Here is a 21,657-nt window from a genome sequence, read left to right as displayed (position 1 = left end):
CTCTCTATCTATCTATCTATCTATCTATCGATAGATAGATAGATAGATAGATAGATAGATAGATAGATAGATAGATAGATAGATAGATAGATAGATACACTATATCTCACAAAAGTGAGTACACCCCTCACATTTCTGTAAATATTTTATTATATCTTTTCATGTGACAACACTGAAGAAATTACACTTTGCTACAATGTAAAGTAGTGAGTGTACAGCTTGTATAACAGTGTCAATTTGTTCCAGAAGAATGCTTGTAATCCAAAGCACTTGTATATCAAAGTGAGTTTCCCCATAGGATGGAAATGCTGATCATTTGTTCCACAGACACTGCTATTGTATGCAGTACCGCATGTGGCCAGAGGTGGGAGGGGGCGCTGGAGTCACTAGGAAACACTCGGAGACCACTTGGAGCCGCTCAGATGCACCCGGAGACACTCGGGAATGGAGTGTTCCCGGGTGTCTCCGGGCAGCTCTGAGTGTCACCGGTGCCCCCGCACCTCTGGCCAAATGCGGCACTACACACCCCAGAGGCTTGAATCCTGCTTGTCTTGCAAGACAACAAACACTTACAGTATCTCAAAATAGTGAGTACACACCTCACATTTTTGTAAATATTTTATTACATCTTTTCATGTGACATCACTGAAGAAATGGCACTTTGCTACAATGTTAATTAGTGAGTGTACAGCTTGTATAACAGTGTCAATTTGCTGTCCCTTCAAAATAACTCAACACACAGCCATTAATGCCTAAACTGCTGGCAACAAATGTGAGTACACCCCTAAGTGAAAATGTCCAAATTGGGGCCAATTAGCCATTTTCCCTCCCCAGTGTCATGTGACTCTTTAGTGTTACAAAGTCTCAGGTGTGAATTAGGGAGCACATGTATTCAATTTGGTGTTATCGCTCTCACTCTCTCATACTGGTCACTTGAGGTTCAACATAGTACCTCGTGGCAAAGAACTCTGAAAGCATCTGAAAAAAAGAATTGTTGCTCTACATAAAGTTGGCCTAGGCTATAAGAATATTGCCAAGACCCTGAAACTGAGCTGCAGCATGGTGGCCAAGACCATACAGCAGTTTAACAGAACACATTCCATTCAGAACAGGCCTCGCCATGATCCACCAAAGAAGTTGAGTGCACATGCTCTGAGGTTGTCTTTGGGAAATAGACGTATGGTTGCTGCCAGCATTGCTGCAGAGGTTGAAGGGGTGGGGGGTCTCTTCTAAAAATGATGCACAAGAAAGCCCGCAAATAGATTGCTGAAGACAAGCAGACTAAGGTCATGGATTACTGGAACCATGTCCTGTGGTCTGATGAGACCAAGATAAACTTATTTGGTTCAGATGGTGTCAAGCGTGTGTGGCGGCAACCAGGTGAGGAGTACAAAGACAAGTGTGTCTTACCTGCAGTCAAGCATGATGGTGGTAGTGTCATGGTCTGGGGCTGCCTGAGTGCTGCCAGCACTGTGGAGCTACAGTTCATTGAGGGAACCATGAATGCCAATATGTACTGTGACATACTGAAGCAGAGCATGATCCCCTCCCTTCGGAGACTGGGCCGCAGGGCAGTATTCCAACATGATAACAACCCCAAAGACACCTTCAAGACAACCGTTGCCTTTGGTAAAGAAGCTGAGGGTAAAGGTGATGGACTGGCCAAGCATGTCTCCAAACCTAAACCCTATTGAGCATCTGTGGGGCATCCTCAAACAGAAGGTTGAGGAGTGCAAGGTCTCTAACATCCACCAGTTCCGTGATGTCATCATGGAGGAGTGGAAGAGGTATCCAGTGACAACCTGTGAAGCTCTGGTGAACTCCATGCCTAAGAGTGTTCACTTAGTGGTGTACTCCCTTTTGTTGCCAGCGGTTTAGACATTAATGGCTGTGTGTTGAGTTATTTTGAGGGGACAGCAAATTGACAATGTTATGCCGCGTACACAAGATCGGAATTGCGGCCAGCAAAAGACAGATGAGAGCTTTTCATCGGAAAATGTGACATTGTATGCTCCACCGGAATCGCAATAGGCTCTAATAGGCGCCAAAAAAGGTAAACAGCGGGCGCCATACTTGGCGCTCGCAGTTCACCCAGCTGTGTTAGAAAAGTAAATGAATATTCACTTTCCTAACACTAAACCGCCTCTCCGCCAATCAGGTGCTCGGGTCTGTTACCCGTCACCTGATTGGCTGAAACGACAGGCACTGTGATTGGACGCCTACCAGGCATCCAATCATAGGAGAGGATGGGAGAAGACATTGAGGACATGGAGGAGCATGGAGGACCGGACACCGCCCACTTACATCACCTGCTGCCCCACCGAGACAGAGTAAGTGCCGGGCAGACGGTGGGTGAGGGGGAGCATTCGATGGGCACAGTGAGAGCATTTTATGGCACAGTGGCAGCATTTGATGGGCACAGTGGGAGAATTTGATGGGCAAAGTGGCAGCATATGATGGCACAGTGGCAGCGTTTGATGGGCACAGTGGCAGCGTTTGATGGGCACAGTGGCAGCGTTTGATGGGCACAGTGGCAGCATTTGGTGGGCACAGTGGAAGAATTTGATAAGCACAGTGGGAGCATTTGATACGCACAGTGGCAGCGTTTTATGGCCACAGTGGCAGCGTTTGATGGGCATAATGGCAGTGTTTGATGGGCACAGTGGCAGCATTTGATGGGCACATTGGTGGCATTTGATGGAACAGTGGCTGCGTTTGATGGACACATTGGCAGTGTTTAATGGCACAGTGGCAGCGTTTGATGGGCACAGTGGCAGCATTTGGTGAGCACAGTGGCACAATTTGATGAGCACAGTGGCAGCATTTTATGGGCACAGTGGCATCATTTTTTGATGGGCACAGTGGCTGCATTTGATGGGCACAGTGGCTGTGTCTGATGGCACAGTGAGGTTGCAATTTATGTTTTTTTTTTTTTGGACAATTCTTCGCTTTGTTTGCGACCCCCTAAAAATTTTGAGCAGCAGCCGCCACTGATATATATATATATGTATATATATATATATATTTTTTTTTTGGGGGGGGGGTAAGCACGCCCTAATGCAATAGGATGCACACACATATGAGTGGGAGAATTGGTACCCCAAATAAGTGGGAGAAACAATGCCCCAAGGGTGAAATACAGGCAAGCCAAGGGTCCCAGGCTGGAGACCCCTGCCTTAGACAGAAGCTGGCAGTTAACCCTTGCAGTGCTTGGTCTGGGCACCACAAGGGAGGACTTTTCGTTTCCTGGAGAAGACTTGCAGATGCCAGCCGGTAAGATTTAGGAGAGGGGATAGAGGGTGCCCGGTGTCGGTACTTTTGTGAACAGATGGATGGTGCTGTATGAGCTCTCCTCCTTCCATGCAGGTTGATGAAGGAGTGAAGCTCCTGGAGCACATGGACAGCTCCTATCCCAGTGCCGCCTGGCAGTGCCCTGAGTGGTAGCAGTGCAGGGTATGGAGGGGCTGCGATGCTGAGAAGGTGGAGCAGAGCAGGGGGAGGAGGAGAAGCAGCTGCAGCACAGCTATGGATAGGAGGAGGAGGAGGTGCGAGCGGCAGTGACAAGCTGGCAGCCCAGACATCGCCGCACGGGCTGCTCCAGGCGATCTGTGAGCCCGGTAAGTTTTGGAGTGGTGTACCGGGCGGCTGAGGAGAGGAGATCCGGGAAGGATGGCGGTGAGGTCCCGTAGACCGTGGATGAGTGTAGGAGTGGGACTGATCCTGGGATTCACAGCCGCCTCCTGGCTCATCGCCCCCAAAGTAGCAGAGATGAGCGAGAAGAAGAGAAGGTCCAACGTGTGCTCGTACTACAGCCCGGCCAGGGATGGGGACCCCCGCCATGGGAAAGGGTGGCTCCCCGACACCCCTCCGCCCGCCCCGCTACAAGAGGAGCGCAAGAACAGCAGCAGCAACGGCCACGGGGGCAACCACAACGGCAGCGGGGACTGGGGACCCCCTGAGGACTCCCCCAGAAATTTCCTCTATGTCGGGGTCATGACAGCCAAGAAGTACCTGGACACCCGGGCAGTGGCCGCCTACCGGACCTGGGCTCCCTACATCCCCGGGAAAGTGGAGTTCTTCTCCAGCCAGGGCTCCGAGGACATCCCTCTGCCAGAAGCTGTGCCCGTCATCTCTCTGCCCGGGGTGGACGACTCCTACCCTCCCCAGAAGAAGTCCTTCATGATGATCAAACACATGCATGACCATTACCTGGACAAGTATGAGTGGTTCATGAGGGCGGATGATGATGTCTACATCAAAGGCAAGTACTCCTCCTCCTCCTCCTACTGCTACTGTGCCACCTGTGTGCCCACCACCACCATCCTCCTCTGCCATGGCACCAGTGCCCATCGCCACCATCCTCTACTTCTGGTATCCGGGGAGGATGGAGCAAGGCAGCCAATAGGAGGGCAGGAATAGTAACAGAGTTGGATGCTTCAAGTAGTCTCATAGATGTTAGGAAATGAACATACCTACAACACCTCTACATATAAGTCTATGTGCATACCTACAACCCTTCTAGACCAAATCAGTGGTCATACCTACAACCCCTCTACATCTAAGCCAATGTACATACCTACAACCCTTCTAGACCAAGTCAATGTGCATACCTACAAATCTTCTAGACTAAGTCAATGTAGATACCTACAAGTCGATGTACATACCTACAACCCTTTTTAGACCAAGTAAATCTACATACCTACCACCCCTCTAGGCCATGTCAATGTACATACCTAAAACACCTCTAGACCAAATCAATGTACACACCCAGAACCCTTCTAGATCACTTCAATGTACATACCTACAACCCTTCTATACCAAGTAAAAAGTAAATGTACATGCCTAAAACCCCTCTAGACCAAGTCAATGTACATACCTTCAACCCCTCTAGACCAAGTCATTGTACATACCTACAACCCTTCTAGACTTGACCAACTAAATGTACATACCAACAATCCTTCTAGACCAACTACATTTTACATACCTACAACCCATCTAGACCATGTAAATGTACATACCTGCAACCCTTCTAGACCAACTAAATGTGCATACTTTATTCTGTTAAAACTGTGCATACTTAAAATCATTCTAGACCAAGTAAATGTACATGCCTACAGCCCTTCTAGACCAAGTAAATGTACATACCCACAAGCCTTCTAGACCAAGCAAATGTACATACCTACAACTCTTCTAACCAAGGAAATGTACATACCTACAACCCTTTTAGACCATGTAAATGTACATACCTACAACTCTTCTAGACCAAGGAAATGTACATACCTACAACCCTTCTACACCTAAGCAATGCACATACGTACAACCCCTCTTGACCAAGTAATGTACATACCTACACAATATTGTAATCACTACCCTCCTATGCTAAATAAATGTACATACCTATACACTATGGAAACCACAACTCATCTATACCAATTCATGAACATACCTGCACTCTATGGGAACCACAGACTCTCCTCTATACCAAGTAAATGTACATACCTACACAGTATAGGAACCACAGCTTACCTCTGTATATATTTACATACTATGGAAACTTCAGCCCTTCTTTAATACCAAGTAAATGTACAGTATATACACCTACACACCATCAGAGCCGTTACCTTTGTATACTAAGTAAATGTACATACTTACATGCTATGGGAACTGCAGTCATCTTTCTATACCAGCTATCAAATAATAAAATAAATGCCCCCTCAATTAACCCCTTCCTTCCCAGGTATATGATAAAACATGCTCAGGGGTTTGTACCAATCAGACTAGTTCTCCTATTTCTCTTGGTATTACTTTGTGGAATATGAATACATTCTTGATCCCCATGGAAAAAACTATGAAATGTCTGTATGTCGAAAAGGAAATTCCAGACATTAACCTGCAAATATGCAGCATAACTATTAATGTCATGGGCCAAGTTATATATTTTTTAATGTCAGAGAGGAGAATTTCCTGCTGTAAGCACTTAGTATGTTGGTAATTCTGAAGTCACATGGCTACAGCTGCAGGAACAACATACTTGGCTCACAGCATCACTCCCTATGACCATTAGGCATTGTGATCTGCACTGGTGGGTAGTGTTTTTTTTCTAATGTGTGGCACAGTTCTAAGTGTGCCTATGGCATCATTATAAGCTCTTGTAGTTTTCACAAAATAGATGAATGTTATATGTATTTTTGTGTAAATTGATGTGTTTTGGGTTATGTGAGTAGCACACCCATTCCAACTGAAAACAGTCCTCGGATCACAAATAATAATATCAAATACAAATATAAATATATAGCAAATAAATAGCAAAATATGTATATATTAAAAATAAAAATATGAATAAATACAAATATTAATACAAATATAAGTAGAAAAGCTGAACATATAAAAAAACAATTGAATGCAGCTCTGTAGTCAATATTATATCATCAAATTTATTTTTAAATGCAAGCAGTGTGTTTGAATATGACCTGATGTGAGCCTCTTGCAGTACTTTTACAGCAGGGTTGGAGTGTGAAAGGAAAGAGCAGCACAAGAAGATGATCAGTTCATGTACAGAAAGCAAAGTGGAATAGAGATCAGCTCATCAACATGCTGCTTCTCCTTTCACTACCCTGTTTCCCCGAAAATAAGATCTAGCGTGATTGTCGGTGATGGCTGCAATATAAGCCCTACCCCCCAAATAAGCCCTACCCTGTTTCCCCAAAAATAAGCCCTACCCTGAAAATAAGACCTACAAGGACTTTAACTAGGGCTTATTTGGGGGGTAGGGCTTATATTGCAGCCATCACTGACAATCACGCTAGTTCTTATTTTTGGGGAAACAGGGTATTAGCACTGGGGCAAGTCCAGGACAACCTGTTCTCAGAGATAGTGGGAAGAATGATGCTGGCCATCAGACTAAGGACATCTAGTGGCAGACAAATCGTACTGCAGGGGAAATCTCTGGATTGAAGATGATTATTGCAGTGTTTCTCAACTCCAGTCCTCGAGGCGCCCCCAACAGGTTATGTTTTCAGGATTTCCCTCAGATGAAACAGCTGTGGTAATTACTAAGGCAGTGAAACTGATCAAATCACCTGTGCAAAATAATGGAGAGCCTGAAAACATGACCTGTTGGGGGCGCCTTGGGGACTGGAGTTGAGAAACACTGGATTATTGCATCATCATGGTTTTGGTATTTTATCTTTAAACGGGTTATATTTTTTAAAGTTTTTATTTGGCTGGAGTTCTCTTTTAATACAAGGATAAGGATCTTTAGCTGCGGGGGCACTGAACAGGAGGGAGGGGCCAGGAGCACAGAAGAGGGACCAGAGAAGAGGGGGCAAATCCACTGCAACAGAGGAGGTAAGTATAACATGTTTGTCATTTTTGTGGAGAAAAAAGAGACTTTACAATAACTTTAAGGATCCTTATCCTGATGTCAAATGGGCAATTCCGCTGTTGGCAATTTGTTGAAATAGTCACTAAGGCCTCATCCACACAGCAATTGTTAAATGCCCATTTTACTGGCATTTGACTTTTTTCACCCCTAAAATCTCCTCTATGTCAGTGATGGCGAACCTTGGCACCCCAGATGTTTTGGAACTACATTTCTCATGATGCTCCACTACACTGCAGAGTGCATGAGCATCATGGGAAATGTAATTCCAAAACATCTGGGGTGCCAAGGTTCGCCATCACTGTCCTATGTGTCCATGCACACATAGGCTTTTAGTGGAGTTTAGAGGCAGGGGTGTTTAGGGGCTGAAATCTGAACACATCAAAATCACGTTTGGGCAATAAAAATGCCCAGTACGCCTAAGAGCCCTTTCACACTCAATGCAGTTGGCTGCATTTTTAACTGAATAGAGAAGCCCAAAATCAAGGCAATTCTATGGGCATAATTCACATCATTGCAGTGCAGTTCAAAAAAAAATTAAAAATAGCGCGTGCTGCATTCTTTGGCACTGCAAATACAGGAAAGGCGCTTCAAACGCATCGCACTGCACCCCTTTAAGCCAAGAAAGCCAAGCCCAAAAACATATAGAAAAATGCACTACAAAGTGCATTCAAGTGCGCGCCAAGTGCAGAGCAAGCGCAATTTAAATGCGCTTCAAATGCATGTAAACAGGCAGTCAAAAACGTGCAGTTATGTGCAGTTTCTTGTGTGAATGGGCTCTAAGGCTGGATTCACACCTATGCATTTTTAGTGCTTTTTGCAGATTTGCACTACAGAACTTGTTCCATAGGAAACCATGTTAAATGGACTGTAGTGCAAATCCTTAAGATGCAAAAAGCACTAAAAATGCATAGGTGTGAATCCAGCCTTAATGTGCCTAAATGCTAGGCGCATTTAGAACTTGAGCATTTATTCATTTAGCTAGCAATCAAGATTCAGCAGCATTTGGCCAGCAGCAGCAGCAGAGCGACATCTCGCTGCATGTGGCTACAGAGGGAGTGATTCCATAGGGACGGACGGGCAGTTTTTTTTTTTTTAGTGATCCAGCCCCTGGTGTTTTGTCTGTTGTGGAAGAATGGCCCATCTGACATCAGACTTTGTGAAAGAGCCTACAGAATCCACAGCATATGCAACTGTGCAGTGTAAATGTCTGCAGCGTCTTCACACTGACAGAGGCTGAGTCATAAGAAAAGAAAAGTCCTGATTCATTGTTTCCCCAGACCTCCTCGCACCTCTGTGCTAAGCTCAGCACACTGACTTGTCATCATCGCAGCAAAGTTGCATGTTGCCCATGTCTGTGCTGCTTTTTTCTTTTCTTTTTTTTTCTTTTATTGTTCTCTCTAATCAAACTGAAGTGGCACTTTAGTGCTTACCGTTATCACTAATCTCATTGCCAACACTGAATGACTAGTGAAGTGGCTAGAGAGGAGCCTGTGCCAGGGTCGCAGACTAGATCTTATTAGCAGCCTTCTGACTCTAAATTGACAGCTCAAGTAAACAGCTTTGTGTACATAGAGAATGGAATGTCACATTGTGTTTGCTTTGAATTACAGTACAGTATGGTGTTAGAAAAGAAGTACCTGTAGACACATCACCATCATGGGATAAGACTGGGGGGGGGTTGTCATTATCTATGAATAGTAACAAATCTCCTTATCCATCTATTCTAGGGAGCGAGCAATTGGCAAGGTTGGATTTTTTCAGCCAGCCATTCATGTTTTTTTTCACAATAAGACCAGGGCATTGGGTGTCATGTGTCAATATATAGTATAACATGTATGCTCAGGGGTCACAGCGTGTATGATTGAGCAAAAGGACCGTGTGTCTGCACATCTGATTACCACCTAAACTCTATGGCCAGATGTACTTCTCGGCTTTGCATGCCAAGTTCACATACCCTGGTCTGAACTGAGCTATCTATGTATATCCAATTTAATGGTGGCCATACACATACCGATTCATATTAGATTTAAATCAGAAATTTGCAAACAAGCAATTCATCGTCAATTATAATAGCGAACAATGCAACATTCGCCGTATTGCTGCACACAACTGAAAATATAAATTGAAAATACGGCCTGCCAGTCATATGTCTAAATCAGGGATATGCAATTAACGGACCTCCAGCTGTTGCAAAACTCCAACTCCCATCATGCCTCTGGGTGTCATGCTTGTGGCTGTCAGAGTCTTGCTATGCCTCATGGGACTTGTAGTTTTGCAACAGCTGGAGGTCCGCTAATTGCAGTGGTCATCATCCCTGTCCTCAGAGCCCACTAACAGGCCAGGTTTGCAAGATAACTGAAATACATGACAGGTGATATCATTTGCTGCTCAGTGATTGCAGTATTCTAGTCTGCATCTCCCCGAGGTAATACATAAAGCCTGTCCTGTTAGTGGGCCCTGAGGACAGGGTTGACGACCACTGATTTAATTGATCCATTTTGTGATCTCAGACTCATGGGCAGATATTTATTTGATCATTCAGAAGTGATCATTTATATTGCACCATGGCCGATCGTCCTGACAGTCACATTTGATCACGTGGAGAGTCTTTGGTTTGCAATTTTTATTTAGCCCACATTCACATCAGGCCGTTTTGACATGTCAAATCGCCGGCTGGAACAGAGAATCTTCGGATTGGCAGCACACCCACACAGAAAGTAAAGTATAAAGTCTTTATTGAAGCATAAATATTAAAAGCACTGGATGGGTACATACCACCAAAATAAAGCTCTATTTGTGCGAACAAAATGATAAAAATGTCATTTGGGTAGAGTGTAGTATGACTGCGCAATTGTCATTGAAGATGCGAGAGCGCTGAAAGCTGAAAAATGGTCTGGGAAGGAAGGGGGCGAATGTGCCCTGTATTGATGTGGCTAATGCCCTGTACACACAATCCGAATATCGTACGAAAACGGTCGCCCGAGGAAGGATCATACGATTTTCGGATCGGGTGTACACTACTTTCGACAGCCGATCACGACCGTTCATCCGATATTATTTGATCGGACATGCACGGAAATTTTCCTCTTACTCTGGAATCCAGATCGTACGATTTTTGTTTAGTCAGTATAGTTGACGTCCGAAATACAATACAAATACATTACAACACATGACATCACTTACGATTTTTTTTTCTATCGTATCGAATTTTTGTGACTTTATTTAGCTATTCAATTTCGTACGATATTTGGCATAAGGTTGTATTATGGAATAGAATCACTCTTTTTATTGTGTTTCCGTTTTGGTTTTTAAACAATTTTCTGAACAGGAGATTTTATTGGTCTGAAGTTGCAACAGCTGAGTCTGATTTTAATGAGATGCACTTGTGCTGTCATGTGATTTATGTGTTATAAATGTGCTTGTAGTTTTTGCAACTTCTGTGGTTTTGACAAAGCACTTTCTATAGTGTGAAACGCGTCAACCTACCTGCATTTCCCCTGCCTGTACCCATCCAGTGCTTTTAATATTTATGCTTCAATAAAGACTTTATACTTTACTTTCTATGTGGGTGTGCTGCCGACCCGAAGGTTTTCTGTTCCATGTTTTCTTCTGTAGTGGCAGGGCGTGCACCCCACCTCACAGAAGCAACATTGGTGTATTACCGATTGCATCACCTATGAGCAGCGATCTCTTTACCTCAAAGCGCAGACATTTCAGCGCCGAACCAATTCCTAAAGGTAGTCCCTGCACTACTTTTGGCAACTTTGGGGTCGATTTCAATAGACATCTGTGCAGGAACTCACACAGATGTCTCTGACATTGCTCCCGAATTTGGACTAACATGTGGGTTTAAAATTGTACGAGTTCAACTGAACTTTTTTATCCCCCATCAGTGTGAACCTGGGCTAAGATTTATCTGTTTAGTCACAATAAATGATCAATTAATGGAATGGATTGGCACATGTTTGGCTACTATAAAGCTAAAAGCATGCCTATGCAGGCTGCACTTGATGCATTTTCCCGATGTGTTTTTGTTTCCGCACAAATTTTTGACGGGTGTTTAAAGTGGTTGTAAAGGCAGAAGGATTTTACCTTAATACAGTCTATGCATTAAGATAAAAAGCCTTCTGTGAGCAGCTCCCCCCTCAGCCCTCCTAGTACTTACCCGAGCCCCAGCTCGTTCCAGCGATGTTGCAGGAGAGACTCGGCTGCCCGGGGCTCCCCTTCTCATTGGCTAAGACAGCATCATTGGCCCCTGCTGCTGTCAACCAAAGTCAGTGAGCCAATGAGGAGAAAAAGGGGCAGGGCTAGGCTACAGCACTATGTCTGAATGGACACAGGGAGTTGTGACTGGGCTCCGGTGCTCCAATAGCAAGCTGCATGCTGTGGGGGCACTCAACAGGAGGGAGAGGCCAGGAACTCCAAAGAGGGACCCATGAAGAGGAGGATCTGGGCTGCGCTGTGCCAGTGCCCTTCTAAGAGCAGGTAAGTATAACATGTTTGTTATTTTTGAACACCAAAAAAGAGACTTTAGTATCACTTGAATGCGTTTTTGATGCAGCTTGCAGTTTTGGGAAGTATCTGTTGTCATGCGGGAGAAACCAGCAAAAAGGCAGCAGAAATGCATCAAAAACACATTTTTGATATGTTTCCGCCTCATTTCTTTTGAAGTCTATGGAACTAGAAACGCAACCTGCTGCCGGCAAAAAAGTCCCTGACCCTTTCCAAAAAATGCACCGGTTAAAATCGTACAGCTATGAATGTGACCCCTAGGAAACCATGCCAAATGGAGTGTAGTGCATTTTTGCAAAACTGGAAACGCACTACAAAACGCACCATTGTGAACCACATGGGTGCTCAACCTGTTACCCTCCAGCTGTTGCAGAACTACAAGTCCCATCATGCTCTGCCTTTTGGAGCCATGCTTGTAACTGTCAACTGCTTGCAGAGCCTCATGGGACTTGTATGAGGATTGTGCAATGTGTATTCTCTTCTATAAAGGCACATGCCACCAGAAATCCATATTTTCTGTCCTCTAGTGAGTGAGCTTCATTCCTTCTGTCTATCAGTTATCGGTAGATTTGATTGGTATATATTTACTCTGACTGGTTATGATCTGTGTATGGGCACATTTAAGTCACTGGTGGAAGATTTAAGTGAACACAAGTTGTGTTAAAGATCCTGCAACTATGTGGATTTTGTGGAACCACAAATACCAGTTGTAATAGTTGTATGTACTTGTAGAGGTTTTCCTGTAAATATACATTATTGATGAACTATTAGTGATTAGCATTACATTACAGTCTTTGGAGTCTAATGCTATACTCCAGACAGATATCGTACATAACCATTAAGGTTGGGTTCACATGGCAGCAGAGGGATGGTAAAACCAGGTAGTCGATCCAAGTTTTTTACCACTCCAAGACCACCCATCTCCAAACGAACATGGCTACTGGAGCCCTTGGGATATGCTATGCTGTCAGTTAATATCAGCTTTGGAGATCAACATTAGAGCTTACTGACAGCACTTTAAAATCCCTTGAAATTAAACTCATTGCAGAATCTGTAGTTCTGGTCCTATTATTCCCCCTGTGGCCGCTGGTCACATATGGTTCCCCTGGCGCTGTTAGCCGTCTAGAGAGTGTGGTGACATTTTGGATCCATTTTAGGTGATATAGAAGGCTTGTACTTCAAAACTGGACAGCCCCCCCTGAAGAAGCCCGACATATGGGTGAGACATGTAGAGAAATCCATCTTACAGTGCTGTCCTGTTAATACTGTGATATACTGTAAGTGCCAACTGTTCTGGTTTTTAAAACATTTTTTATTAAAAAAATCCCAATATCCCCCTTGTTTATCTATCCAAATGAACATAGTGGTGGCTCAGATGCGTACACATTGCAATGGCTGCAATGTTAGGATTTGCGATGCACCAGTTTAAACTTAATATGCTGAATTTGGCAGGTGGCACCATCTGCCAAAAACACCCAATGAAGCCCATAGGACACTACCACAACCACAAGACAGACACTTGGTTGTGGGGCAATATTTAAATCCAAAATTCATTTTCAGCTGAAGAAAAAAACTTACAAAAACTTGGTATTTAGGAGGTGGCAGTGTTGTCTCCTGAATGCCTGCAAACTGAAAAGCGAGCCACAGCAGATCGCCTTTCATAGGGGTGGTAGGAACTACTACCCATGTGAATGCACATTAAGACCTGATGCACTCTTGTTTATTGTAAAACACTTTTTCTCCTGACAGGAGAAAATTAGGCTGCTGATCTAGGCTGCATTTTCTTTAAAAAAAAGTTTGGTGTTTGGGCATTTATTTATTTTATTGGTAAGAATTTGAATTTATTCAATTTATTCTATTGAAATGAATAAATGCTGAAGTGCTAAATGCGCCTAACGCCAATCGTTTTTTCTGCCGAAACTCTGTTGCTCCTGGATGCACTAGCAGAGCATTTTTTTCTTCCCTCCTGTCAATAAATGCTGCTAAAAGCTTATATACACAACCCCCAGTGTGCATGAGGCCTTATTATTATTATTATTATTATTATTATAATACAGGATTTACATAGTATCAAAAGTTTGTGGGGTGCTTTACAAAAAAGAGAGACAATACAGTAGAGCTGCACGATCCTGGCTAAAATGAGAATCACGTTTTTTTTTGCTTAAAAGATAGATCAGGATTCTCTCACGATTCTCGCGGCGTAACATCTTTCACATCAAAACAAAAAAAATTGTGCTAAGTTTACAGTTTTTTTATTTTTTTTATTTATTGAGGTGTATTTTTTCCCAAAAAATTGCATTTGAAAGACCACTGGGCAAATACAGTGTGACATAAAATATTGCAGCAATTGCCATTTTATAGGGTCTCTGCTAAAATTATTTATATATATATATATATATATATATATGTTTGGGGGTTCCAAGTAATTTTCTAGCAAAAAATATTGATTTTTAACTAAAGAAAGAAGTGTCAGAGAAAGATTTAGAATTTGAGTGGTTAAACTTCCTGCATTTACAGTGGTTGAAAGCTCTGCAGACTGCCCAGATTATTTGTTTACACAAGTTCTATCCCTTTGATCTAAGAAGTAAGAGTTAGTTACAATGTTTCAAGTTCTAAACTTGGCAGATTGCCCATGATGCTTTCTTTTGACAGCTGAGTGAGCAGATAATCTCTCCACTTGTTAATATGAAAGAATCGCCTACTCTCAGCAGGAGAGATCGTGGGGGGGGGGGGAATCGAGATCGCAATTTTTTTAACGATTAATCATGCAGCTCTACAATACAGCTACAATACAATTTTTCTACAGGGGGAATCAGAGCTTTGTATTTATTCAACATAATTAGAATGTAGGTATTTTAAATGCAGCTAATGTAAGTACCTGAATTTGCACTAATATCAGCCTTTGCTAATCCCCTGCACAGCAGCACTCACAATGGAGGAGAAAAGGGGCAGCACTCCGAGCCACTGGGGCTCTGCTGTGTACACATGTATTGACAATGGACATACTGACAGGAGAAGAGAGCAGAGTTATGATCTCACAGTATGCCACTCCTTCACTATCCAATCAGCAAGTTGGGGGTGTGTTTGACTATTGCAACTGACCACACTGGGCTGCTGTTGTGGGAAGACAAAGATCTCTCTGTGCTGTCTGGCATAGGGGACTACATTGCACGTAATTACAGATCTTTTTGCTGGTAAAATAGCTATGATATGTGTTTTTTTTGTGTATTTATATGCTTAATTGGACATAAACAGATATTTTAGCTGCCCAAATCTGTTAAAACAATACAGCAGTTTTAGGTGCAACTGTCCAGATTTTAATATGTACTAAAACCGCGCTTATTAGGTAACTGCCGGCTTTTAATGGCTGAACGCTCTTGTCATTTCACAATCACCAAACGTTGCTTCAAGGTGAATTCCAGGGAGATATAAAATGAGACAAATAACTGCAACTGTGTATTTTGTTATCAGTCATGAAATGTATCCTTTTCAATGGAACTAGTATATGTATCTGGATTTGAATTGGTATGAATCAGTTTCCGTCTATTATACAGCAACAGGAAAGTGGGAAATTGGGGAGCAGGACCAAGAGCCAATCAGGTTTCTGCATGCAATTCTGAGGGGGCAAAGAGCAGAGGGAGCAGATGGATGACCTCATCAGTCTGCTGCTGCTCCTTCACTGTCCAGTCAGGCTGTGTCCTTTTACCCCCACAAATAGAGCTTTCTTTTGGTGGTATTTGATCACCTCGGTTTTTATTTTTTTGTGCTATAAACAAAAAAGAGTGACAATTTTGAAGAAACACAATATTTTGTACTTTTGCTATAAAAAAAAAAAATCCACCATTTTTTTTAAACACATTTCTTCATAAGTTTAGGCCAATATGTATTCTTCTACATATTTTTGGTAAAATGCAATAAGTGTATATTGATTTGTTTGGGCAAAAGTTATAGCATCTACAAAATAGGGAATAATTTGTGGCATTTTTTTTTCTTTTTTTTACTAGTAATGGTGGTGATCTGCAACTTTTATCGGGACCGCAACAATGCAGCAGACAGATCGGACACTTTTGACACTATTTTGGGACCAGTGACAGTGATACAGCAATCAGAGTTAAAAATAGCCATTGATTACTGTATAAATGTCATTTGCAGGGAAGGGGTTAACACTAGGGGGTGATTAAGAGGTTTAATGTGTTCCCTCTAACTGCGGGGGGAATGTGGCTGACTAGAGGAGGAGAAAGATTGTTGTTCCTACTTAGTAGTCACACACGACCTGTCTTCTCTTCTCTGAAAGAAGCGGGATTTGTGTGTTTACACAAACAGATCCCGGTTCTCGCTCTGTCACAAGCAATCGTGGCGGTCATCGTGCGCCTGCTACAGCATCTTAAGGAGCAGACGTAGAGCTTCGAGAGCTCGTGCAGGGGAGCCATCCTGCCTCAGTATGACTGCGGTGGCTGGTCGGGAAGTGGTTAAGCTCCTAGAAGCTGTTATTAGCATTTTCTTCTGCTCCTAGAAGCTAAATAGTGTTATCCTATGTGCCCATGTGCACTACTATAGGCTATTAGCATTTTAGGAGCAGAAAAAGGAACAGAAAAAAAAAAATGTTGTACAGTTTCTTGGAGCGTTTTTCCAGCAGAAACGCTCCTACCCGCTGCCAAACACTACTAATATAGTTTTTTGAGCTTTTTATTCCCTTTTACCACAAAAACACGAATAAAACGCTAATGCGCCTAAAATTCTGCTAAAACGTTACTACAAAAAGCTATTACCAGCGTTTTTAGCCATTATTTTTTTCTTATTTTTAGCTTAAAACAAATGCTAGTGTGCATGAACTCCTTAAAGGGGTTGTAAACCTGGTGTTTTTTTCACCTTAATGCATCTTATGTGCACCCGCAAGGTAACCCTCTTGGAGAGTGCTTCACCTGGGGCAGGGGTAGGCAACCTGGGGCTCTCCAGCTGTTGCAGAACTACAAGTCCCATCATGCAACTACTAGTAATTATATCTGCCAGCCTTGCAATTCCTCATGGGAAATGTAGTTCCACAACAGCTGGAGGGCCCCAGGTTCTCTACCCATGACCTAGGGTGTTATAGGATGCAAAGGGGACCACAGAAGTTGAGGATCAGGGCCACTCTGTGCAAAACGAACTGCACAGTGGAGGTAAATATACCATGTTTGCAATTTAAAAACAAAACAAAAAAAACGTTAAAATTATTGTAAAGGTACAAATTAAAAAAAAAAACTCCTCTCTTTGGGTTCCCCCCACCAGCACCTGCTCTTTGTCCAGTGCCCCCATGGGAAGCATTCATGCATGCTTGTACTAGAGCCCCGCTGCTGCGTCCATTGACACTGACAGTGGGATTCGGCCCCCGCTCCCTTGTCTTGTCATTGCCTTTGATTAACAGCACTGGGAGCCAACAGCAAAGCCAGTGAGACCCAGAAGTGAGGGGAGAGAAGAGCTGCAGACATGCACAGCACTTGATCAAATGAGGGCTCAGGTAAGTAAAAGGGGGGATGAGTGGGAATGCTGACACCTAAACATTTTTTACCTTAATGCAAGGAATGAATTAAGGTAAAAAATATTTAGGCTTTACAACCACTTTAAAGAATTTCTAAAACCAGGAACAAAAACTGATAGTGTTGCAGCATACTCGCCCTTGGTAACCCTAACTCACTTCCTGTCCTTGCATGACAACCATACTGAGCAGTGTTGTCACCTTAGCCCTGGGAGTATGTTAGGACTACATAACACTGTGGGGTATTTTAGATGGAAACAAAAATGCTGGATAGCCGCACTCCAAATGTTCAGAATCCAAATACATCCACGGATAAGTACAGGCCAACAATAACTGCTAACGCGTTTCACATCCGATTATCAGATGATAAAAATTGCTTTCAGATTGATCGTTCGATAATCTGATCCTTAGTACACAGCTTTCGACAGCCGATCACGATAGTCCATCCAACAAAATCCAAAGGGACAAACATGAAAACTTTGCTCGGGCGACAGCCCATCTTACGACAATCGTTTAATCAGTACAGTAAGAAAATAAACCAGAAGGACACACGGGTCACACTTATTTGACATCATTTCAGATACATAGCTACGCACAGCGGAAGGTTTTTCCAGAATCGTACGACAAAATTTCTAACTTTTTATAGCGCACATTTTGCACTGTTGTATTCGATATTAGTTTTATGCAACGAAATGCGAACGATACGTCGTACGATAATCCGATCATGTGTACGAGGCATTACTCATAGCTAAAATTCCTCACCAACATACAGGTATATATATATATATATATATATATATATATATATATACATACACGTTGGAGGGACAAAAGAAAAAGTAGAAATAATAACAAAATATATCCAATCCTCCCCATGTGTATAACTGTGCACATACCAGCCAAACTTACATTAGAATACATATGCAGTATATACAATATGCACAGTGTGTACATTAGCATATAAAAATTAGCATTACAAGAATATCAAAAAAGGAGTAAAACGAAACAGCTGTAGAGTGAGAGAAGTTATCTGCCTGAGGTTCCACCGCCACTATGTTCTTATGTGGCGGCTGTGGATGTAAGTTTTACATTAGTGCTATTTATATGTATCATTCAGTGATTATGAAAAAGGATATTTGCCTGAGGTCCCGCTACCACTTTGTTGTGTTGTGGTGGCTGTGGATGTAAGTTTTATTCCATTTAACTTTTATTTTTATTTCTTTTATATTTATCCAGAGGATACTTTTTAGTGCCGGTGTTCTGTCAAAAAGGGTCCAGCCATCGGATAGTGTCCGCCCCGTAATTCGCAGGCTCGGCGCTTGCGCAGTACGGAGGAGAAGGAGACTCCGAAAGTCTCCGAAGAAGAATGGTGCCTGCCCCACCATCCAAGTGGACATACAGTTGCACATAGTAACAGGGCCCCTCGCGAGTTCGCTTCGCTCGCCACGCTTCAGGCACAGCCTCGCTTCGCTCGGCTATTTTTTATTCTAACTCTATGTCCCCTTGGATGGTGTGGCTTGAACCTGGACTCACTGCACAGGCGCCGTTCATCTTCTGAGACTTTCGGGATGTCCTTGTCCTCTGTACTGCGCAAGTGCAGGGCGGACACTATCTAATGGGGGACACTATTCGATACATCACCGGTTCACACAGGGGCAACCTATCAGGGCGATTTAGCCGCCTGACAAGCCACGCTCCATGCATTGCAATGGAACCGTTTCTAATAGGAACGACTCAAGTCTTAGAAATAGGTTCCTGTACTATTTTGTGGCGACTTTGGACCGTCTTGCATTGACTTCTACACAGACATAGTTTTGCAAGCTGCGCTGAGGTCACGCTGTACGGTGGCGGCTTCAAAGTTGGATGACTTTTAAGCTGCCCCTGTGTGAACTGCCACTTATTGTTTACTGTTTTTATTTTGGGAATGTTTTTTGATTAATAAATACTACACTATTGGGGTTATTTACTAAAGTAAAATCCACTTTGCACTGCAAGTGCACTTGGAAGTAAAGTTGCTGTAGATCTGATGGGGACATGGAAGGAAAATAAAAAGCAGCATTTTAGCTTGCGCATGATTGGATAATAAAATCAGCAGAGCTTCCCCTCATTTCAGATCTACCCCTTAGATTGAGAACGACTACACTTCCAAGTGCACTTGCAGTGCAATTTCAAGTGTAATTTGCACTTGTAGTTTGCACTTGTAGTCCAAAGTGGATTTGCCTTTCATAAATAACCCCCAGAGTTTATATATATATATATATATATATATATATATATATATATATATATATACACACACGAATAAGCTAAATATTCCTATGATCCTGGCTGGATATGATATGAATGGAGAAATCAGTCCCTGGACAAGTGGCAAATGATATATGATATGAAGTGCCGCAAACAACCAGCAACTGTGTACAATGCACATACTGTAATTGTGGTGTGTTGGTGGGGCAATTACAGGGTTAAAACAGGCAATGAGGAGGTGTCACATTGCCTCCCCTGTCCTCTGAAAAGTGACCTGAATGTGGATAGAGGTGCGGCAGTTAGCAAGCCTTAGGAATACATAACACCCCCCTCTCTTTTCCATAATATAGGGAGGTGGTTTGTAGTTCTTGGAGATAGCAGAGAGCAATGTTGATAACAGTCCAAAGATAGAGAGTGCAAAAAAGTTATTAGCTCACAAGATTTCTGGCTGGATGAGCACTGTATATATTTTTTGCACTGGTTGAACATATATGATAAAACATTTTCAATTGCATATGTAACAAACCAAAAGGGAGGAAATGAGAGAAAGTTATTTCTAGAGTTTGCATACACTCTAACTGTACATTGTATCACCCACCTGGCTGTATTGTCTGGTTGGATAGCGTAAATCTTAGAAAGACGAGCAGAAATACAAATCTTTTGAAATGCAAATTATATGCATGCCTTCTGAATATTTAGCTGTGTGCCTGGTTAAGTCCACCCTTAACCAATTTAGAGCCGGTGCACACTGGCATAACATAGGAATGTGTGCCACGCTCCCATGCGATTTCTATAATGTGCCAGCATTAGCACTTAGATCTTATAATTTTTTATGCCATTATTTACATTTTCTGTGCATGTTGAATTCTATGTGATTATGTAGTATTTAGTATGATATTTTTATATGAAATTTTGCACATGGGATGTACACTTTATTTAGCACTTTATTTATGGTAATGAGCCATCATTCAGTAGAGCGCAACAGCACATATTGATTTTTATACATCAGTATATATACACATGCACACACACATATGTTTGAGCTTTGAGGGGCACACCCTAATGCAATAAGCTGTGCACACCTATGGGGCACATAGGTAACTGCCACACAGACATGGCACTGAACTCTTATGAACTGCCATGGACAACAGGAACCAGATGCACCAATGTTCTTAATATCAATAAAACCTTATCTATACACACAAGGCTCACAGACTATAGCAAACTTGTGACCATGAAGGCTTCTTCAATAAACATGATGGTGACACTTCCATTTTTTTTTTCGGCGAGGAGAAAAGCGTCGTTGAATTAAAGTGAGAGCTCGGCTACCCCAAGGCCATGGATTCGGTAGCCGCGTTTATCTTTGTAGCTACATCGCTAATGCCGCACACCAGAACCTGCCAATGATTTAACCAGATGGATGATGCCAACCCCAGTTTGTATTCACTACGAAATCCTTCTACACATAGCTGCATATTGCTCCGATGCAGAATAATGATCTCACAATGCAAGAAGCAGTGTTAGAGGAAACCTTTACTGAGAGAGATATGGAGGCTGCCGTGGCTGACCCCCTTCCGAAAATAAAAGCTACCTGGCTGACCTTGGCTTTAGTATTGCCTGCATCATTTAACTGGGGCAAGCATGCAACTGGTAAAGCACTAAAACTCCTTATATGCATACATGGTCCAGGGTGCTGACTCAGAATGTAGCTTAGCCATTAAATCACCATGACAGCCAGGTAACTAGAAGCTTCAGAAGAAGTCATTAATGAGGAATGGATGTCAGCAGTTGCATCCTCTACACTACTAACCAATGGAAGTCAAATCAGCAGGTTCAGTTTAACCACCTCAGCTTTGGAAAGTTTTGCCCCCTTCATGACCATAACATTTTTTCCCATAAATAGACCTTTCTTTTGGTGGTATTTGATCACCATCGTATTTTTTATTTTTTTATTATATAGACAAAAAAGAGACAGAACATTTTTGAAGAAAATTTTTTT

At 42.7% G+C, this 21,657-nt stretch overlaps 1 protein-coding gene across 1 annotated transcript in view; it reads left to right on the top strand.

The window, feature by feature from the left end:
- The first annotated feature begins 3,541 nt into the window (after window positions 1-3,541).
- Window positions 3,542-21,657, top strand: part of CHSY3 (chondroitin sulfate synthase 3) — a 538,207-nt gene continuing 520,091 nt past the window's right edge. The window contains exon 1 of the mRNA XM_077462127.1: window positions 3,542-4,261. Coding sequence (XP_077318253.1) covers window positions 3,670-4,261 — 592 coding nt within the window. The 5' untranslated portion in view covers window positions 3,542-3,669. The remainder of the gene's footprint in view (window positions 4,262-21,657) is intronic.

The sequence above is a fragment of the Lithobates pipiens genome, unplaced genomic scaffold, assembly GCF_037356315.1.
Source record: "Lithobates pipiens isolate NorthernLeopardFrog02 unplaced genomic scaffold, aLitPip1_a1.2 Scaffold_3, whole genome shotgun sequence".
Taxonomy (NCBI): domain Eukaryota; kingdom Metazoa; phylum Chordata; class Amphibia; order Anura; family Ranidae; genus Lithobates; species Lithobates pipiens.
The sequence above is the reverse complement of the archived record's forward strand: the minus strand, read 5'-3'. Positions and strand labels throughout refer to the sequence as shown.